The sequence below is a fragment of the Scyliorhinus canicula genome, chromosome 6, assembly GCF_902713615.1.
Source record: "Scyliorhinus canicula chromosome 6, sScyCan1.1, whole genome shotgun sequence".
Classification (NCBI taxonomy): domain Eukaryota; kingdom Metazoa; phylum Chordata; class Chondrichthyes; order Carcharhiniformes; family Scyliorhinidae; genus Scyliorhinus; species Scyliorhinus canicula.
Window position 1 is genome coordinate 181,014,084 of NC_052151.1, and position 22,044 is coordinate 181,036,127.

At 46.4% G+C, this 22,044-nt stretch overlaps 1 protein-coding gene across 1 annotated transcript; it reads left to right on the top strand.

The window, feature by feature from the left end:
• The first annotated feature begins 524 nt into the window (after positions 1-524).
• Positions 525-21,759, top strand: rbm34 (RNA binding motif protein 34). Its single transcript, XM_038800567.1, has 12 exons — positions 525-643; positions 1,801-1,963; positions 2,203-2,336; positions 7,095-7,296; positions 12,442-12,501; positions 15,640-15,683; positions 17,073-17,156; positions 18,612-18,675; positions 18,773-18,815; positions 18,954-19,072; positions 21,067-21,500; positions 21,554-21,759. Exons 1-11 carry the CDS (start codon positions 618-620, stop codon positions 21,352-21,354), a joined length of 1,227 nt encoding a protein of 408 aa, XP_038656495.1. The 5' UTR covers positions 525-617; the 3' UTR covers positions 21,355-21,500; positions 21,554-21,759.
• The last annotated feature ends 285 nt before the right edge of the window (positions 21,760-22,044 follow it).

Sequence of the window (22,044 nt, forward strand, 5' to 3'; positions counted from 1 at the left end):
GGGCACTGCAAGAGGAACAGAAAAGATTTGTAAGAATAATTGCAGGGATGGGAGACTTCAGGTACGAGGACAGATTAGAAACGGTGTGGCTGTCATACTGAGAGAAGGTGGAGCGGAGATTTGATGGAGGTGTTCAGAATTATGAGGGGTCCAGACTGGATAGATGTGGAGAAACTGTTCCCAATAGTAGGAGGTTCAACAACCAGAAGACACTGACTTTAAAGCAGTTGGCAAAAGAGGTGAAATGAGGATAAAACTTCAGGAGGTGGTTGGATAATTATGTGAAGGGAACATTTGCAGAGGGATGCAGCTTCTGGAAGTTGCCCTTCCAGAAAGCCTGCAACATGGCCTCCTTCTCTGCTATAAGCTATGGAGGTAGAGCCACCCTACGGGCGCCCCGCACGGTCAGAGGTGCCGGCTCTTGGATTCTAACCCGAGGTCCTTTCAGTTCCGGCCGGCGGGGGAAGCGACAGTCGACACTGTCTCTGCCGGACCGCGGAACCGGTGACACTGCGCCGTCCACTTCCGGCGGGCCCGGAACCCACAGTCGGGCTCGGGCGGCCGGAGGAAGGGGACCGAGCAGCGGACTTCCGGTGGTGGAGGCGGCTGCAGGAGCAATGGGGAAGAAAGAGAGAAAAGAAAGGTGAGGGGGAGTGTGTAAACCCGGGGCAGGAGATAAGAGGCAGTCAGTAATAGGCCATTCGGCCCTGCTGGTCCATGCTAGTCTTTCTGCTCCGCAGCAGCCTCCTCCCCCTTCTAACATTATCTGTTCATCCTCGTGTCCCTTCAGCACTGCCTGTGACAGCTTGTCCCACATTCAAGCCAAGTAATAATAATAATCTTTATTATTGCCACAAGTAGGCTTACATTAACACCGCAATTAAGTTATTGTGAAAATCCCCTAGTTGCCACATGTTCGGGACACAGAGGGAGAATTCAGAATGTCCAATTCACCTAACAGCGCGTCTTTCGGGACTTGTGGGAGGAAACCGGAGCACCCGGAGGAAACCCACGCAGTCACGGGGCGAACGTGCAGACTCCGCACAGCCAGTGACCCAAGCTGAAAATCGAACCTGGGACCCTGGAGCTGTGAAGCAACAGTACTAAGACCTTTTATTTGAGTACTTGTTATTCATGTGTTTTCTATTTCAGCTTGTGCTGCAGTGGGCTTTGTCATAGTGTCAAACCCCTGCATTAGAGTTTTTAAAAAAAATACATTTAGAGTACCCAATTCTTTTTTTCCCCAATTAAGGGGCAATTTAGCGTGGCCAATCCACCTATTCACATGTTGCGGGGGTGAGACCCATGCTGACACGGGGAGCATATGCAAACTTCACACGGACAGTAACCCAGGGACAGGATCAAACCCGGGTCCATACAGCCAAGAGGCAGCAGTGCTAACCACTGTGCCACCGTGCTGCCTTACCCAGCTTTAGAGTTAATAGGCAGTTTTGTCCAGGTGCTCCACATTTTGATAGAGAAACCGTTTCCCAGTGACAGGAGCAGTTGGCAAACGAAGGACACAGATTTAAGATCATTGGCCACAAGAGCAGATGAGAATTTCTGTACACAGGGAGGTGTTGTGATCTGGAATGTACCTCCTGAAAGGACGATGAAGCAGATTCAGTCATAACTTTAAAGAGAGTGAATGGGATTAATACTAAAAGGAAAACAAAGAGCAAGGGAATGGGGCTAATTGTGTATCTCTTTCAGAGTCGGCTAAAAGGCTACATCTGTGATGCTTTTTAATTGCTTGAGTCACTGGTTTATCTGATTTTTATCTCTCTCCCATTTCTACAGTAAGGGAATGAGTGGAGAAACAGGGAGCTATGTGGTCGGCCAGGTGGCCAACAGTCTATTCTGGAAGCAAGCAGGACACTGCAAGTTAACTCCACTAGCGACTCTCTTCACCACCCCATCCTCTGCTACTCAGCCAGTCTTCACTCCCGTTCCAACGAACAAGGTAAGCTCCCACTCTCAGGGACACCCAAGATTAAAATTTCACCCAGTTCAAAACCTGCTGGTCCAAATGCAGAAAGTAACTCTCATCCTAAACTTCCACACATATTCTTTAATGCTCACTGGCCAATACCTAGGTCAGCAATAAAAGCTCGTCCAAGGTACTTTCTGGTTTTACATTAATTCCATTGAATACTGCCAATTGTAACCTGATATGGTTGACTCGGGATTGTTACCCCTTAGGTCAGCTGCAAGAAGAGGAAGCTTGAGGAAGATGAGTCTGATGTGACGAATAAGGGCAAGCAACAGAAGCTGGAGAAAAGGAAGCCTGTCCATGATAAACAACTCACAGCAGCCGAAAGGAAACTGGCCCAACGGTGAGTGTTGCATGGTAGGGAGGAGGATTACCCAGTTCAGCTATTTGGTTTTACAAACACAACAGCAATTTGTATATTCTTAAGAATGTCTTTAATGTAATAAAATGCCCTGAGGCATTGCATGGTCGTTCTAAAGCAATGTTTGACAGAGGATCTGGACAGAAGAGTTTTGGATGAGAACTTTACGGATGGTAGAATGTTGGAGGAATGTATTAATCAGTCAGAACTAGAAGTAACAAAGACATGGATTTGAGTTTCATTAACTGTTGAGCTGAGACAGGGGTAGAGTAGGGTGATATTGCAACGGTGGAAATAGTGATGGTACAGATACATGATTGGTCATCCATCTCTTAATGTAAAACATAGGAGCAGGGATGAATCGTAAGACACCCGTCATTCAATCCGATCTTGGCTGATCCTCAATATCTTTTTTTAATTTTTTATAAATTTAGATTACCCAATTATTTTTTCCAATTAAGGGGCAATTTAGCGTGGCCAATCCACCTACTCTGCACATTTTTGGGTTGTGGGGGCGAAACCCACGCAGACACGGGGAGAATGTGCAAACTGCACACGGACAGTGACCCAGAGCCGGGATCGAACCTGGGACCTCAGCGCCGTGAGGCGGTTGTGCTAACCACTAGGCCACCGTGCTGCCCGTGATCCTCAATATCAACACTTTCCCGCTCAATCTCCATATCTCTTGATGACCTCGGAGGCCAAACGTTATATCAGCCTCAGCCTTGAATATACTCAACAACTGAACATTCACAATTGAATCTACAATCGTCTAAATGAAGAATTTCTTCTCCTTTCGGTCTAATGGCCATTCCTTTATCCTGAGACTGTGCTAGTTCTAGATTCTCCAACTATCACCGTCTACCCTGTCAAACCTTCTCAGAACCTTGTACATCTCAATGAGGTAACCATCTGATTCTTCTAAACCGCATCATCCCAGGAACCAATCAATTTAATGTCTGTTGTACCGCCTCTAAGACAAGTATGCCCGTCTTTAGGTATGGGGATTAAAATTGCATATTAGTCCCAGGTATGGTCTCGCATGTGCAGTCACTGACTTTTATACTCCATTACGTTTGCAAGAAAGACCGGCATACTATTTGTTTTCCTAATTATTTGCTGTACCTGCATATTAACTCTGTGTTTTATTTACAAGAGTGCTAAAGTCCTTCTGAACACTAGTTAAAAAGTTCTCGCTATTTAAAAAGTAATCTGTTTTTCCTATTCTTCCACCAAAGTGAATAATGGCAAATGATTCTTCATATGCTTTCTTACCTAATAATTTTACTGATCTTTATCCCTTTACAGGGATTTTTAGAAATCATCTGCCCTGCTTCTTGGGGGAGTGGGGGGGTCATGATTTGTTGTTTCCATTGCAGATGGGCAGTACACTAAGTTAGTCTCCCACCTCGTTGCCAGGGTGGTAGCGTTGGGCTTAGTGGGTTCCTCATTCTATGCTGCTGCTGGCTGCCTCTTGTGCTCAGGATAGGGGAGATATTTCCATTTTTGGATGACACCAGATCTTGGGGCATAATTATGAGGCGGCCATTAATAAACATAGTGGAAGGCAGCATGGTGGCCAAGTGGTTAGCATGGTTGCCTCACGGCGCCGAGGTCCCAGGCTCGATACCGGCTCTGGGTCACTGTCCGTGTGGAGTTTGCACATTCTCCCCGTGATTGCGTGGGTTTTGCCCCTACAACCCAAAAGATGTGCACGCTAGGTGGATTGGCCACGCTAAATTGCCCCTTAATTGGAAAAAATGAATTGGATTCTCTAATTTTTTTTTCAATTAACAAACATAGTGTAATTGGGTTAAAGGATCCTCTACCCTGATGAAGTTGTTAGAGAGGGGGCTGGAATCTAATGGGGATTCTTAAAATTATGAAAAGGCAAGTAGAGAGAGTAAATTGTTTTTCATTGTTGGTGAGTTTGCTACAAGGGAGTACACAGAAGCTGAACAAAAGGGCGGCATTGGAAATAATGTTTTCATGCAGCAGGCAGGGATTTTAGTAGACTGAGGAATTTTTTTACCAGAAGGAACTATTGAAGAAGAAAGTGCACAATCATATTAAAGGAAATTGGATAAATGGAAAGAAAGATTACAGCAGGAATTGGCAGTGAGGGCCGTGAAATGGGATGAGAGTACACTCCTCCAGTTAAAATGGTAGAACTTGTATTGGGGCTGAATTACTTTCCTATCTTATAATTTTGATGTATTTAACAATTGATTTTTTAGTACAGTTAGTTTATTCAGCAACTTCACCGCTAAAGAGAGTATTTCTGTTTTCGCCTATTTTAAAATGACACCCAGATGTGTGTTTGTATTACACTCCTGTGAGACTGCACGTGGGTGTAATGTTCAGCTGGAGTCCGGTTTGGGTCTGCCTGTAGAACAGGCTGAGGAACTGGTTGATAGGTGATAGGAAGGACGGTAGAAAGAGAGAAAATCGACCGTGGATATCTAAGGAAATAAGGGAGAGTATCAAATTGAAGGAAAAAGCATATAAAGTGGCAAAGGTTGCTGGGAGATTAGAGGACTGGGAAATCTTTAGGGGGCAACAGAAAGCTACTAAAAAAAGCTATAAAGAAGAGTAAGGTAGAGTATGAGAGTAAACTTGCTCAGAATATAAAAACAGACAGTAAAAGTTTTTACAAATATATAAAACAAAAAAGAGTGGCTAAGGTAAATATTGGTCCTTTAGAGGATGAGAAGGGAGTTTTAATAATGGGAAATGAAGAAATGGCTGAGGAACTGAACAGGTTTTTTGGGTCGGTCTTCACAGTGGAAGACACAAATAACATGCCAGCGACTGATAGAAATGAGGCTATGACAGGTGAGGACCTTGAGAGGATTGTTATCACTAAGGAGGTAGTGATGGGCAAGCTAATGGGGCTAAAGGTAGACAAGTCTCCTGGCCCTGATGGAATGCATCCCAGAGTGCTAAAAGAGATGGCTAGGGAAATTGCAGATGCACTAGTGATAATTTACCGAAATTCACTAGACTCTGGGGTGGTCCCGGTAGATTGGAAATTAGCAAACGTGACTCCACTGTTTAAAAAAGGAGGTAGGCAGAAAGCAGGAAATTATAGGCCAGTGAGCTTAACTTTGGTAGTAGGGAAGATGCTGGAATCTATCATCAAGGAAGAAATTGCGAGGCATCTGGATAGAAATTGTCCCATTGGGCAGACGCAGCATGGGTTTGTAAAGGGCAGGTCATGCCTAACTAATTTAGTGGAATTTTTTGAGGACATTACCAGTGCAGTAGATAACGGGGAGCCGATGGATGTGGTATATCTGGATTTCCAGAAAGCCTTTGACAAGGTGCCACACAAAAGGTTGCTGCATAAGATAAAGATGCATGGCATTAAGGGTAAAGTAGTAGCATGGATAGAGGATTGGTTAATTAATAGAAAGCAAAGAGTTGAGATTAATGGGCGTTTCTCTGGTTGGCAATCAGTAGCTAGTGGTGTCCCTCAGGGATCTGTGTTGGGCCCACAATTGTTCACAATTTACATAGATGATTTGGAGTTGGGGACCAAGGGCAATGTGTCCAAGTTTGCAGATGAGACTAAGATGAGTGGTAAAGCGAAAAGTGCAGAGGATACTGGAAGTCTGCAGAGGGATTTGGATAGGTTAAGTGAATGGGCTAGGGTCTGGCAGATGGAATAAAATGTTGACAAATGTGAGGTTATCCATTTTGGTAGGAATAACAGCAAACGGGATTATTATTTAAACGATAAAATATTAAAGCATGCCGCTGTTCAGAGAGACTTGGGTGTGCTAGTGCATGAGTCACAGAAGGTTGGTTTACAAGTGCAACAGGTGATTAAGAAGGCAAATGGAATTTTGTCCTTCATTGCTAGAGGGATGGAGTTTAAGACTAGGGAGGTTATGTTGCAATTGTATAAGGTGTTAGTGAGGCCACACCTGGAGTATTGTGTTCAGTTTTGGTCTCCTTACTTGAGAAAGGACGTACTGGCGCTGGAGGGCGTGCAGAGGAGATTCACTAGGTTAATCCCAGAGCTGAAGGGGTTGGATTATGAGGTGAGGTTGAGTAGACTGGGACTGTACTCATTGGAATTTAGAAGGATATGGGGGGATCTTCTAGAAACATTTAAAATTATGAAGGGAATAGACAGGATAGATGCGGCCAGGTTGTTTCCACTGGCGGGTGACAGCAGAACTAGGGGACATAGCCTCAAAATAAGGGGAAGTAGATTTAGGACTGAGTTTAGGAGGAACTTCTTCACCCAGAGGGTTGTGAATCTATGGAATTCCTTGCCCAGTGAAGCAGTTGAGGCTCCTTCATTACATGTTTTTAAGGTAAAGATAGATAGTTTTTTGAAGAATAAAGGGATTAAGGGTTATGGTGTTCGGGCCGGAAAGTGGAGCTGAGTCCACAAAAGATCAGCCATGATCTCATTGAATGGCGGAGCAGGCTCGAGGGGCCAGATGGCCTACTCCTGCTCCTAGTTCTTATGTTCTTATATGAGATTGGGTAGCGAGAGCCCTGCCACTGGCTGGAGGGCTAATTGCCCATCTCCATAGTCAACCCAGATAAAAGGGGCAGCCGAGGTAAACGAGAATGGAGTGGGGCAGTGATTTATAGTTGTGTGTAAAGGGGGGTAGGGGTATGTGCATGGGGAGGTCGGTATTGTGGGGAGAGGGGTTTGGAACTCTGAGCCCACAGTAAAGTCTGGATTCATGCTGAGCTACCCTTTCGCTGTGTTGCTTGCAGAGAGGATGCCTTGAGAGCAGCAGACGAGGAGGGTGAAGGAAAGCGACGCAGGAATCCGAAACGGAGTGAGGAAGCGACGCAAGGCAAATTGCCGTGTGCTGCAGCTGTGCCAAAAGGAAATGCTGCCAATCACGCACTGGAGAGAGTAAAGAACAGGAGAACCCTGTTCATCGGAAATCTGCCATCAGAGTGCAGTAAGCAGGTGATAGATACCCCCAGACATGAGCAGTTACACTTAAATAATCCTGAGAGTACAACAGCTTCCATCTATACAGCACCATGGGCTGCACGGTAGCACAGTGGTTAGCACTGCTGCCTCACATGTGACTCCAGGGTCCGGGTTCATTTCCGGCCTCGGGTGACTGTCTGTGCAGAGTCTGCACGCTCTTCCCGTGTCTGAGTGTGGGTTTCCTCCCACAGTCCAGAGATGTGCAGGTTAGGTGGACTGGCCATGATAAATTGTCCCTCGGTGTCTAAAAAGTTAGGTGAGGTTACTGGGTTACGGAGATGGGGTGGACTTAAGTAGGGTGCTGTTTCCCAGGGCCGATGTAGACTCGATGGGCTGAATGGCCTCCTTCAGCACTGTAAATTCTATGATCTCAAGGTGCTTCACAGCAGCATCATTGGACAGAAGCAGCCAGGTCAGGATGTATTGGGACAGATGACCCAAGGCTTTGTGAAAGAGGTAAGTTCAGTTTGGAAGAAGTGCTTTTAACAAGGAGAGAGAGTCCTCGGGAGGGAATTCCAGATCTTGTGCTTTGGTAGCTGAAGGTTTGCCCACCAATGTTGGAGCAAGAGAGTGGAGGTGGACAATACAGTCCAACATTTTGAGATTAAAAACTAGGTGCTGGAAAATCTCAGCACGTCTAGCTGTACCTGCAGACAGAGAGAAACAGTTACTATTTCAAGTCCAATATGAGCCGTGCACGGGCATATTCAACTCAAAACATTAACTGTTTCTTTCTGCACAGATGATGCCAGGCTTGCTCTTTCCAGCACTTGTTTTTATTTCAGATAATCCCGTTTCCGCCAATTCCGCCATATCTTTAGTGCCAACACTTGGAGAGCTGCTGCTATTTAATGTGATTGGAGCTTGTTTTCATTGTAATTGGCAGGGGAGCAGGCTTCCCCACTGCCCACTAACAGCAACCACAGGATTAGACAGAGGCAGAAAATGTGATGGCCTCCCACCTCACTCCCTCCCCCATCACAATCGCAGGACCGAATGTTAAAAACCATTTCAGCCCATCATTTGTTAACCATTTCATACATAATCTTGCACCATGGAGCAATCAATGGTCGCTCATCTTCACCCATGGAAGTAACTTTCAGACAATATTTTGGTGCACTGTTTGAGTCATTTGATATAATAAGTGGTCAGGGTCAAGGAGGAATCTGACTCTGAATCTCCAGTCCCCAAAGTTTTTCCTCACCTCATATCACCAGGCCTATTGTAGATTCATTCATAAAGATTGATTGATGTGGTTAAAACTCCATCATCAAGGCGGATGTTGGCGGGTCAGCTCCGTAGGGAGGCTGCGGCAAGGGCCATTTCCCAGGTGCGGGACAGGGCAGTGAAGTTGGTGGTGGCTCCGGATCTGATTAACAAGGTCTTTGACGAATTGTAAGAGAGGTTGTACAGGTCCGAGCCACCTGGAGGAGGCCGGGAGATGCAGGAATTTCTAGATGGGCTGGAGTACCTGAGGTTAGGGAGTGGGACAGGGCTACATTAGAGGGGACGATAATAGAGCAGGAGATAAAAGATGTGATTGGGAGGATGCAGTCGGAGAAGGTGGCAGGGCCGGATGGGTTTCCGGTGGAATATTATTAAAAATTCAAAAATATGTTGTTACCGCTGATGGTGGGGATGTTTGAGGAGGCGCTAGGGAAGGGGGTGTTACCACAAACCTTGGGGCAGGCATCGATTTCCCTGTTGCTAAAAAAAGATAAGGAATCCGACGGAGTGTGGGTCGTATAGGCCCCTATCACTTTTGAATATGGACGCAAAAGTATAGGCGAGGGTACTGGCGGGTCGGCTGGAGGTGTGCCTTCCGAAGGAGATAGGTGAATATCAGACCGGGTTTTTGAGAGAGAGGCAGCTGTTTTTGAACATTAGGAGGGTATTGAATATGGTTATGGCACCGGCAGAGGGGGAAGGAAACAGGTGGTTGTGGCATTGAACGCCGAGAAAGCCTTTGACTGGGTAGAATGGGGGTACTTTTTTTTTAAATTTAGAGTACCCAATTATTTTTTCCAATTAAGGGGCAATTTAGCATGGCCAATTCACCTAACCACATCTTTGGGTTGTGGGGGTGAAACCCACGCAGACACGGGGAGAATGTGCAAACTCCACACGGACAGTGACCCAGGGCCGGGATTCGAACCCGGGTCCTCAGTGCCAGGCAACAATGCTAACCACTGTGCCACCATGCTGCCCCAGAATGGGGGTACTTGATGGTAGTTCTAGAGTGGTTTGGGATTGGACCCAGATTTGTGAACTGGGTAAAGCTATTATATAAGGAGCCGAGGGCAAGTGTCCGCACAAATAACATCAGCTCAGAATACTTTCCTCTCCACCTTGGGACTAGACAGGGATGTCCTATGTCCCCCCTGCTGTTTGCACTCGCAATTGAGCCATTGGCCATCGCATTAAGAGGTTTGGGGGGTATGGAAAGGGATAGTGCGGGGGGGGGATAGAGATAGGGTGTCCTTGTATGCCGATGACTTGTTATTATACGTGTCGGAACAAAGTGTGTCAATAGGAGGAATACTGGAGCTACTTCGGGTGTTTGGGTCTTTCTCAGGGTACAAATTAAATCTAGACGAGTGAATATTTCGTGGTGTCTCGGGAGGGGGGGGGCTGCCATTCCGTAAGGCAGGGACTCACTTTAGATACCTGGGGGTGCAGGTTGCCTGATTTTTTTAGAGAGATTGATGGGATGACTACCTCGTTCATATGAGGGAAGGTGGCCAGAATTAAAAAGGAGTTACTACAGAGAGGAAAGCAGGGAGGGGGTTTGGGTCTCCCGAACCTGATGTATTATTACTGGGCAGCGAATGTGGAGAAGGTGCGGAGCTGGGTCAGAGGGGTTGACTCCCAATGGGTCAGAATGGAGGAGAGTTTGGGTAGGGGGTCGGGATTGAAGGCACTAGCGACAGTGCCGCTCCCAGGGAGATACTCAGGGAGTCCGGTAGTAATAGCTTAATTGAGAATTTGGAGGCAGTTTCGACAGCACTTCGGATTGGGGGCAGGGTCAAGGGAAATGCCGATTCGGGGGAACCATAGATTTAAGCCAGGGAAATGGGATGGAAATTTTCAGAGATGGGAGGAGAAAGGAATTAGGATGCTAAAAGATTTATTTCTTAGGGGTCGTTTTGCGGGATTGAAGGAGCTGGGAGCGAAGTATGGGCTGGAGCAGGGGTAAATATTTAGATACATGCAGGTTCGGGACTTTGCCAGAAAGGAGATACAGAGCTTCCCTGTAGAGCCGACTTCCACATTGCTGGAGGAGGTGCTGACGACAGGGGTACTGGAGAAGGGGGTATTATCGGTGGTTTACGGGGCTATTTTGGAGGATGAGAAGCCGTCGCAAGAAAGGATCAAGGCAAAGTGGGAGGAAGAGTTGGGAGAGGGTATGGAGGAGGGGTTCTGGTGTGAGGTGCTCAGGAGGGTGAATGTCTCCACCTCGTGTGCGAAGTTAGGGCTGACACAGCTGAAGGTGGTGTATAGAGCGCACCTTCCAAGGGTGAGGATGAGCCGGCTCTTTGAGGGGGTAGAAGATGTGTGCGAATGTTGCGGAGGAGGCCCCGCACTCCACGTTCATTTGTTTTGGTCCTGTCCAAAGCTGGAGGATTACTGGAAGGAGTTGTTTAGGGTAATCTCTAAAATAGTGCACGTGAAACTGGACCCGGGCCTTCGGGAGGCCATATCCAGGGTGTCGGACCAGCCGGGGTTGAAAACGGGTGCGGAGGCAGATGTTGTAGCCTTCGACTCGTTGAAGGCGGAGCCTGTTAGGGTGGAGATCAACCTCTCCATCCTGTGCCCTGGCATGGCGGGGGGACCTGCTGGGTTTTTTAACGCTTGAAAAGGCCAAATTTGAACTGAGGGGAAGGATGGAGGGGTTCTACAATTTATGGGCGTTATTCATTATGCACTTTCAAGAATTGGATCACATCGAATATTAGAGGGTTGGTGGGTGGGGACTGTATGTGTTAATAGTGACTATAGGTGATTCCTGATTCCTTTTTGTCATTTGTTTATGTTTTTTTGTTATCTTTTTTGTTAAATTTAGAATACCCAATTATTTTTTTCAATTAAGGGGCAATTTAGCATGGCCAGTCCACTTAACCTGCACACGTTTTGGGTTGTGGGGGTGAAACCCACACCGACATGGGGAGAATGTGCAAACTCCACACGATCAGTGACCCAAGGCCAGGATTCGAATCCGGGTCCTCAGCATCACAGTACCAGTGCTAACCACTGCGCCACATGCCGTCCTGTCATTTGTTTGTGTGAACATGCGGGCCAATGTCTGAGGTTTGGTGGGAGGATGGGATCGTTGTTATTGATATGGGGATTGACATTACAGTAGTTACTGATTATTGTTTATTGTTGAGTGTACATTTGGGAGAAAATGTGAAAAAGAAGGAGAATAAAAAATATTTTTAAAAAAGAGCTCCATCATCGCGGAGTCCTGACCAATATTCACCCATAGAATCCCTACAGTGCAGAAGGAGACCATTCGGCCCTTCGAAAGAGCTAATACCTCGGCCCACTCATCCCGCCCTATCCCTGTAACTCCATAACCCCACCTAACCAATGCATCTTTGGACACCAAGGGGAAATTTAGCATGGCCAATCTACCTAACATGCACATCTTTGGACTGTGGGAGGAAACCGGAGCACCCGGAAGAAACGCACGCAGACACGGGGAGAAAGTGCAAACTCTACACAGTTAGCCGAGGCCGGAATTGAACCCAGGTCTCAAGTGCTGTGAGGCGGCAATGCTAACCACTGTGCTGCCTTCGCCAACATCCCTAGGGATATCTGCTTATTAGCACATTGCTTGCTGCACACAAATTGACTGATGTGTATCCTATCTTACAATGGCTCTACGCCCATTGGCTGTAAAGCGCATTGGAAACTCATGAAAGATGTTGTATGAAGTTCTTTTGAATACCAGGCTGGAAGACAGCAAATTGATAAGCATTAATCATGCCTTTTTGTTAAATTGGATACTCTTAATTGCAGTAATATGATGCAAAGCTGTATCTGAGAATGTTGTCCTACTGTTCTTGAGCATATCACTTGGCTAATATATAGTCCTTTTTGTGCCTTTTTAAACAGATGGTCACAGCCATGTTTAAAGAGTTTGGGCCAATTGAGTCTGTACGATTCCGATCGGTGGTAAGGCAACTTTTTAAAAAGAAATTTGTTACCCATGATTGCTTACGGAAATGAAGCTGGTTTTAGCCGGGTGAGGATTTCGCCCTGCAGGGTGCTTAGCTTTCTTTGTTGCTGTTTACAGCAGGGTGCGGTTTCGCTGTCCGGTGTTTGACTGTGCTTCAGCTCCTGAACTAGCAAGATGCTCCCAGTGCAGAGTCTCACTCAATGGAAACCAAGCCTGGTTCGTGGTGCCCTGGTTTCCCAAACAGTGAAATGTCTTTTCAGCTGACTTTGCATGCTTCTAAAAATAGTGGGTTGAGAGGGCTACAAAGCTGAAAAAGAAAATTGCTCTGATTTTAAGGTAGTTCTGGGCACCCCATGAAAGGAATTAATTTCCCTCTGTCTGCCATATTAAAACCTTGTAATATTTTAAGCGCCCAATGGATCTCAACATATATAAGAGCAGGAGTAAACCATTCGGCCCCTCAAATCTGCTCTAACTTTTGTTACAATGGCCTGATCATCTGCCTCAATTTCACTTTCCTGCCCCCTTCCCATATCCTTTGAGATAAAAAGGGATTTTAAAAATCTACTTATCTCCTTCTTAAATGTACTCCGCAATAGAGCATCCACAAACCTTTGAGGAAGAGAATTCCAAAGAATCACAACCCTCTGAGTGAAGAAATTTCTCCTCGTCTTAATCCACCACGATCAGCCCCTTATTCTGAGACTGTGGACTCTGGATTCCCCAGCCAGGGGAAACAATCTCAGTATGTACCCTAGTGAGCCCCTTCCGAATCCTCAGTGTTTCAATTAGGTCCCCTCTCATTCCTCTAATTCTAGGGATTATAGACCCAATTTACTCAGACTCTCATCATAGGACTGCCCCTCATGTCAGGAACCAATCTAGTGAACCTTCCCTGCATTGCCTACCAAGGTAAGTATATCTTTGCTTAGATACGGAGACCAAAACAGCATAGACTAGGCCAGCCGTGGTCTCATTAAAGCACTGTACAATTGGAACAAGACTTCCTAATCCTTGCACTCTAATTCCCGTGTGAAGATTGCTAAAATGTCATTTGTTTTCCTAATTTTGTGCTGCACCTTCATGCTAACTCTGTGTTCTTTATACAAGATTACTTGAATCTCTCTGAATATCAGCATTTAAAGCTTTTCACCTTTTAAAAAAAAAAAATTAGAAAAATTCTAGTTTTCTGTTCGTACTAACAAAGTGAATGACGTCATGATTCCCCACATTATGCTCCATCTGCCACCTCATTGCAGACTCACATAACCTGTCTATATTCCTTTCTTCTCACATTTTTCTGTGTTCTTCTCACATCTTACTGCCCCACTTAGCTTTGTAGTGTCTGCAAATTTGGATAAGCCCTTCAAGCGGCTATTGGATAGGTACATGGATTACGGTAGAATGATGGGTTGTAGATTAATTTGGTCTTAATCTAGGACAAAAGTTCGGCACAACATCATGGGCCGAAGGGCCTGTTCTGTGCTGTATTTTTCTGTTATATGTAAGTCCCTCTTGGTCTAAGTCATTAATATAGACTGTAAATATCTGAGGCCCAGCACTGATCCTTGTGACATTCCTCTAGTTACAGCCAGCCATTTTGAAATTATCCCTGTCCTCTGCTTCCTGACACTTAACCAATCCTCCAGCGATATTAATATATTACTCCCAACTCTCTTGTGAATTAACCTTTTGTTATATGGCACCTTATTAAATGCTTTTTGGAATCCAAGTAGACATCTTTTTTAAAAATTAATTTACGAGATGTGGGCTTCGCTGGTTAAGCCAGAATTTATTGCCCATCCCTAGTTGCCTTCCTTGAACCGCTGCACCTACTGTGCAGTTAGGGAGGGAGTTCCAGGATGTTGCCCCATAAACAGGGAAGGAGCAGCGATATATTTCCTAGTCAGGGTGGTGAGTGACTTGGAGGGGAACCTCCAGGTGATGGGGTTCCCAGGTATCTGCTGTTCTTGTCCTTCTGGATGGTAGTGGTCATGGATTTGGAAGGTGCTGTCTAAGGCAGGTGAGTTCCTGCAGTACATCCTGTTGATGGCACACATGGCTGCCACTGTTCATCGGTGGTGGAGGGTTTGAGTGTTTGTGGAAGGGGGAGCAATCAATCTGTTGGTTCATCTTTGCAGAATGTGAATTATAGAATGATTACAACCATGGCTGGAGTCCATTCAGCCTATCATGTCTGTACTGGCTCTATGTAAGAGCAATTCAGCTAGTCCCATTCTCCTGGCCTTTCCCCGTAGCCGACAAATCATTTCAGGTAATTATCAAATTTTCTTTTGAAAGCCTCCACCACACTGTCAGGCAGTGCATTCCAGATCCTAACTAGTCGCTGTGTAACAATGTTTTCCTCATGTCGTCGTTGGTTCTTTTAACAATCACCTTAAATCGGTGTACTCTGGCTCTCGAACCTTCCACCACTAGGAAGTTTCTCCCCACCTAACCTGTCCATGCTTTGGACACCTTTATCAAATCTCCACTCCAGGGTGAACAGTCCCAGCTTCTCCGATCCACACATATAACAAAAGTTCCTCAAACCATTCTCATGAATCTATTCTGCACCCTCTCCAATGTTTTCACATCATTCCCAAAGTGAGGTGCCCAGAATTGGTGCCTCTTAATTGGAAAAAATGAATTAGGTACTTTAAATTATTTATTTAAAAATTGTTTTTAAAAATAATTGAATAGCAGTCAATCTATTGTCATAATTTAATCTTTTTCGTCCCAGTATTATTCTGGTCATATTGTGCTACCTGAAAACGTAGTTTTCCAAATGGGGTCTCACAAAAGCTTTGTATAACTCGAGCACAGCTGCCTCCCGTCTGACTTCACCCACACACCCATTTTCAATCCTCCCTTCCTTCCTACCCCTGTGATTTAAATACACCATTACTATATGGAGGAAAGGTTTAAAGGCAGCACATCTGAGATCCAGTTACCAGAAATCTGGAATAGCGACACTGCAGCTTGAAGGCAGGTTTACAGTGTGGGGCACGAGGAGGAGCTGTGCTGAAAATGGGGCTGTGGTTACACTGTTCACCTCTTCATTTTGAAACTTTATTGTATGAGAAAGTGAGATGATTAATCTGATTATATTTCTCTTGTTCCTCGGACCAAAGGCGCGTGTGGAGCCCAACATGTCCAGGAGATTGGCCACAATCCAGTAAGTAACCCTGCTTGCTCGCCTGCTGACTGCCCATGGTATGGTGTGAGCCCTGCAGCATTGGGGTGCTTAACAGCACTATTTCATCGCACCCCTGCCCTGTCACAATACGCACTTGCTTGCTGTGGTGTAATTAGATGGTGCTTAGCAGCCATTTCACCATTATACCCAGTTGAGCATGGAGCTGACACAGATAATTCTATTTCTGCTCTTGGGCTGAGCTCCAAACACATCTGCCAAAAAAGCATTTGCACAGAACACATGTAGATCCACGAAGGCATGCGCATATATACAGCTTTCAGCAGAAGCCAGTTTCTAGGAACTGAACCCCTGGTTGGTTTCCTCCTCCCTCTCTCCAAAGACTGAGCATGTCTGTTACTCAATACAGGCCAGGGACTGAACCTGCGACCTTCCCACTCTATTCAGACCACTGGCACAAAGCATGCTGCCCTCAGACACCAAGCCTGAGCAGACTATGACCATTGAGACTTTGTTTGAAATTCCCTTACTGCGGCAGATCCCTGGGTTTATGTGTTTTACCTTTGATAGGGTTCGATGGAGTAGGGTTGGAGGAGGCTTGTGCAGAGCCTAAACCCTGGCATGGGGTAGTTAAGCTGAATGGTCTATTTCTGAGCTGTTAATACTGTGTAAACCCTTTAAACATATCATATGGTCTTCAATTAACTGCAAATAATTCTGCCCTCCAGTGGTCTCCCTGGGTATGTGTTCTTCAAACTCTGCTGTGAAAATCTTTGCTGTATTTTCGTAGAATAGAATCCCTACAGTGCAGAATGAGGCTATTCTGCCCATCACCGACCCTCTGAAGGAGTACCCTACCCAGGCCCATAACCCCACCTAACATGTACATCCCTGGACACTGAGGGGTAATTTAGCATAGCCGATACACTTGCCTGCACACGTTTGGGCTGTGGGAGGAAACCCATGCAAACATGGGGAGAACATGCAGACTCCACACAGTCACCTGCGTCCTTGCGTGCTGTGAGGCAGCAGTGTTTGCCACTGTGTTGGCTTCTGTAAGTGACTTCAATACAGTAAGAAGTCTTGCAACGGGTTTATTTGGAATCCCTACCTTTCAGAGCATGAAAGAACTACGTTCCGAAAGCTAGTGATTCCAAATAAACCTGTTGGACTTTAACCTGGTGTTGTAAGACATCGTACTGTGCCCACCCCAGTCCAACGCCGGCATCTCTACATCATGACTTTAATACAGGACATAGCCCTTATATCTGCACGTTTCTACATTTGGTTTATTTTTTAAATGTTCCCATCACCTTTTTCCAGCTCGCCTGTTTGAAAGTACAAATTGGCAACCAATTTCTTACTGAAATGTTTTCTCTCTAACCTGACTCTTCCCGTTGCTGACCTCAGGAAGAAGATTCACCCCAAGAGGAACAATATGAATGCTTACATAGTGTTTGAACAGGACAGTGATGCAGTCAGAGCCTTGACCAGGTACAAGATTGTTCGGCAGCTTTCATTGTTCTGTCTTAGCAACATCTGATAAGCAGGAGCAAGTGTTTTAGATTAAATCAGTGTGGCACAACCCAGTTAAATGTTACACATTCTGCACTGTGCAGAGCCTTGCATGACAGTCAGCTGCTCTGCAGAATGTAGAAATATTCACAGGGCAGCCTCACATTATAGAACCATTGTAGACTGAATTTTACTGTGCAGCAGGGGCACTCCTTTATTTTTGATTTGATTTTGTTTAAATTTAGAGTACCCAATTCGTTTTCCCAATTAACTGAATGGGCGGCACTGTAGCACAGTGGTTAGCACTGTTGCTTCACAGCACAAGGGACCCTGGTTCAATTCCAGCTTGGGTCATCGTCTGTGCGGAGTCTGCATGTTCTCCCCATGCCTGCGTGGGTTCCCTCCGGATGCTCCGGATTCCTCCCACAAGTCACGAAAATACGTGCTTGTTAGATGAATTGGACATTCTGAATTCTCCCTCAATGTACCTGAACAGGCGCCGGAATGTGGCGACTAGGGAATTTTCACAGTAGCTTCATTGTGGTATTAATGTAACTTTACTTGTGACACTAACACTGCCCCAGGGGTGCGCCGCCGCGCTGCCCCAGGGGTGCGCCACAATACTGCCCCAGGGGTGCGCCACAATACTGCCCCAGGGGTGCGCCACAATACTGCCCCAGGGGTGCGCCACCGCGCTGCCCTAGTGGAACTCCTGTATAACCACTACTCCGTGATTAAGATTAGTTTTAACTATAGGTTGTTTACCCTTTATCCCAAACCCTCGCTGATGGCATTTTGGTTTTCGGATACCGCATGTAGATTACAATAGCCGAAGCTAGCTCTTGTCTAAAGTAAATAAAATGGTTTGAAAAGATGTACCACAATAAATAACATACTTGTAATACTGTAGTTTCTTTTTTTTTTTTTTTTCTTTAAATTTAGATTACCCAATTATTTTTTCCAATCAAGGGGCAATTTAGCATGGCCAATCCACCTACTCTGCACATTTTTGGGTTGTGGGGGCGAAACCCACGCAGACACGGGGAGAATGTGCAAACTCCACACGGACAGTGACCCAGAGCCGGGATCGAACCTGGGACCTCAGCGCCGTGAGGCGGTTGTGCTAACCACTAGGCCACCGTGCTGCCCCTGTAGTTTCTTTTTAACATGTTCACCCACAAAAATCGGCAGGTAGATTTGCGTGCGAAGGGTTGACGAGACTCTCAAAATGTAGTTTTTGGATGTTTTCAGATTTAAGAATAAAAGAAATGTGACCTGTGTTTATTAGTTTAGACGTAACCAGTGCTGTGCATTTCTTGGCTTGCATGCGACCAGTGTTCTGTCGTTAATCAGTTATTTCGAATGGTTGTCTGCATCTTTCCCAATATTTTTTTTTTGCTTTCAAAGACTAAATCAATTCTGTTCTCTTTGAAGGAATGGATATGAAATACAAACTGGCTTTCATATCAGGGTGGACCTAGCCAGTGGGTCAAGCATTGTGAGTTACCAATCAGAGTTTTATAGTGAGTTAATTTATACTTTTGCTGGCTAGTGGTTAGAGCGAGTCATTTTTAAAAAATCTTTCTATTCTGCAGCATGACCATCGAAGATCCATCTTTTTGGGCAACTTGTCATATGGTAAGGTTAATCTTTCTGTAATTGGTGATGGGTTTTATCAGTTATTGTGCCTCATTCTCCAGCGTTATCCTGGACTTTCTCGGACTTCTGTCATTGGTTGAGCGGCCCATTTACCGCCTTATCTGTGTTTGGCTGTAGAGATCGGCGAGGACGAGGTGCGAGATCACTTCTGCGAATGCGGTGAAATAGAGTCCGTGCGGATTGTGAGAGACCGGGTATCGGGAATGGGGAAAGGTTTTGGATATGTGCTCTTTCAGGTGAGGTGATGGATCCAGCCAAGCCGAGACATATAAACCTAATACATTGCAGTCCCAAGGTTTAGATATCTGTTACAAAAAGACCATTCAGCCCATTGCACCAATGCTGGGTCTCTGAAAGAACTGGTAATTTACTTCTATTTTCCTGCTCATTCCATTCCCCCTCTTTTTTTTTTCCTTTACCTTTCCCTCTGCTCTTCAAACAATCTTTACCTTCAGCTGAGCAGCCAGACAGGGACTTGGTGGGTGGGCTGCAGGGGAGACCACCAGACAGGTTTTTTTGGGGAGGGGCAGGTGATGGGTAAAATGGGATATATCAGGTCAGTCATTTATTGAGCAACTCCTGGTTCTTGTTTCCGTGGTGCTGCTGTGGAATTGAAACACCTCCATTTCAAAACGTTTGTTCTTTCTTTACATCTGTCAATGACCTCTTCCACCCTCCTCCAGTCTCAGCTACCCACCCTCTCTCTCAACTCCTCCAGCCCTACCATCCTGCCTCTCTCTCTAACCTCCTCCAGCCCTACCACCCTTCCTCTCTCTAACCTCCTCCAGCCCTACCACCCTCCCTCTCTCTGTAACCTCCTCCAGCCCCTACCATCCTCCCTCACTCTGTACCCTCCACCAGCCTCTACCATGGTCCCTCTCACTTACCCTCCAGCCCTGTCACTCTCCCTTTCTCTGTAACTTCTTCCAGCCCTACAACCGTCCCTCCCTGTATCCTCCTCAAAACCAAAAACCCCCTCTCTTTGTAATCTCCTAACCCTCCCTTTCTCTCTGTAATCTCCAGCCCTATAACCCTCCCCCTCTCTCTAATTTCCTCCAGATCCTACAACCATGCCTCTGTAACCTCCTCCTTCTCTATACCTCAACCCTTCCTACCCCTATAATCTCTTTCACCCGACCACCCATCCTCTCTCTGTGTAACTTCCTCCAGCCCCAAACTACACTCCCTCTCTGTAACCCCCTCCAGTCCCTACAACCCTCCCTCTCTCTGTAACATCCCCCAGGCCCATCATCCTACACCTCACTGCAACCTCCTAAGTCCTATAACCTCCCTCTCTAGCCACCAGCCTTACCACTCTCCCTATCTCAGCCCCTACACCCCCCCCTCCGTAGTCTCCTTCAGCCCCTACAACCCTCCCCCTCTGTAACCTCCTCCAGCCCCAACAACCCTCCCTCTCTCTCTGTAGCCTCCTCCAGCCCCTACAACCCTCCCTCTCTCTGTAACCTCCTCCAGCCCCTACAACCCTCCCTCTCTGTAACCTCCTCCAGCCCCTACAACCATCCCTCTCTCTGCAACCTCCTCCAGCCCCTACAACCCTCCCCCTCTCTATAACCTCCTCCAGCCCCAACAACCCTCCCTCTCTCAAACCTCCTCCAGCCCCTACAACCCTCCCTCTCTCGCTGTAACCTCCTCCAGCCCCTACAACCCTCCCTCTCTGTAACCTCCTCCAGCCCCTACAACTTCTCTCAGTAACCTCCTACAGCCCTCCCTCACTCTGTAACCTCCTCCAGCCCCTACCAACCTCCCTCTTTCTCTCTAACCTCCTCCAGGCTATGTGCACTCCTCTAATTCTAGCCTCATGCGAATTCCCCAATTTCTTCTGGCCTCCATTGATGACTGCGCCCTTTAGCTGCCAAGGCCCTAACCCCTGGAATTCCCTCTCTAAACAGTCTCTTCATCTGACTCTCCTTTAATATACTATTTTAAAACTTGATTCTTTGACCAAGCTAAAATTTCCATGATGGCTGACTGTCCAGACTTTTTATGATGGTGTTTCCATGGGCACTTTGCTATTTTAAGATGCTGTAAAATATAAATTATTGTCTTTCCTCACTGGTCATGTTGCTTGTAGCAGTGTTGGGAAACATTTTGAATCCATCCACAGTCTGGGTGGTGGAAGGCACAGAAAGACTCCAATATTAGAGCAGTGCAGATGCCAGAAACATGGTTTTTAAGATGTTATCATCAATGGTATTATTTTTGGTTGCAGAGTACAGATGCTGTAACCCTGGCCCTGGAGCTGAATAACTCGGAGCTAAAAGGCCGCAAGCTGAGAGTCAGCCACTCTATGAAGAAGGACACAGCAGTAAAGACCAGAACGAGGAGTCCCTGGGGCACAGCCACTAAGGCCCGAGCAGAGAAGAAAGCCCCACTAGCCAAGGGCTTTGCTGGGGTCATGACAAAGCCAGCGGAGGGAAAGAAAACCAAGAAGAAGAAGACAGGGCAGAAGAGTAAATTGAACCAGGGAAAGGCCAGCAAGTCTCGAAGCAAGCGGTGAAATACCACATTCTCTCTGATCTCTACCGAAAGCCTCCATTCTCCCTCCTGGGGTACAGCTCGCCATTAACACAGACTGGAGCTAGAATTCATCGAAAACTCGAGACCTGGCACACAGCCCTGCCCTGAGACTGGTCCCCCCCCCCCCCCCCCCCCCCCCCCTCCCCCCCCCCCCCCCCCCCCCCCCCCCCCACCACCACCACCACCACTCACCTGCAGATTCTCCTCCCTCTATCCAGCGGTTCGGGCAGGGCTGCTACTGTTTAATGTTTATTGTATGTAAAATGTTTTGTGAAATGGAGCAGCACCTGTCTGTTTTCTGAGGCAGGCCAGTTTCGTTTGGTTCCTTGGATGGTGCAGTTCGGCTTCGCTCAAATTGAACAATTAAACCAATTTTACAGTTTGATCACTCGCTCTCTCCCAACCCTTCACTGCTCCCCACACCGCTTTAAATCAGAACAGCTGGATTGGGAAACGGTGACTGAAAGCGGCTTTCACCAATTATTTTTATTCAGATGCAACTGTCACAACATATAAAAGAATAAGTATCAGGTTTGGCAAGTCGCTAACATCAGAACACAAGAAACAGGGAGTAGGGGTTCGACCATGGGCCCCTCAAACCTGCTGCGCCATTCAACAGGATCATGGCTAATCTTCTACATCAACTCCAATTTCCTGCCCAATCTCCCAT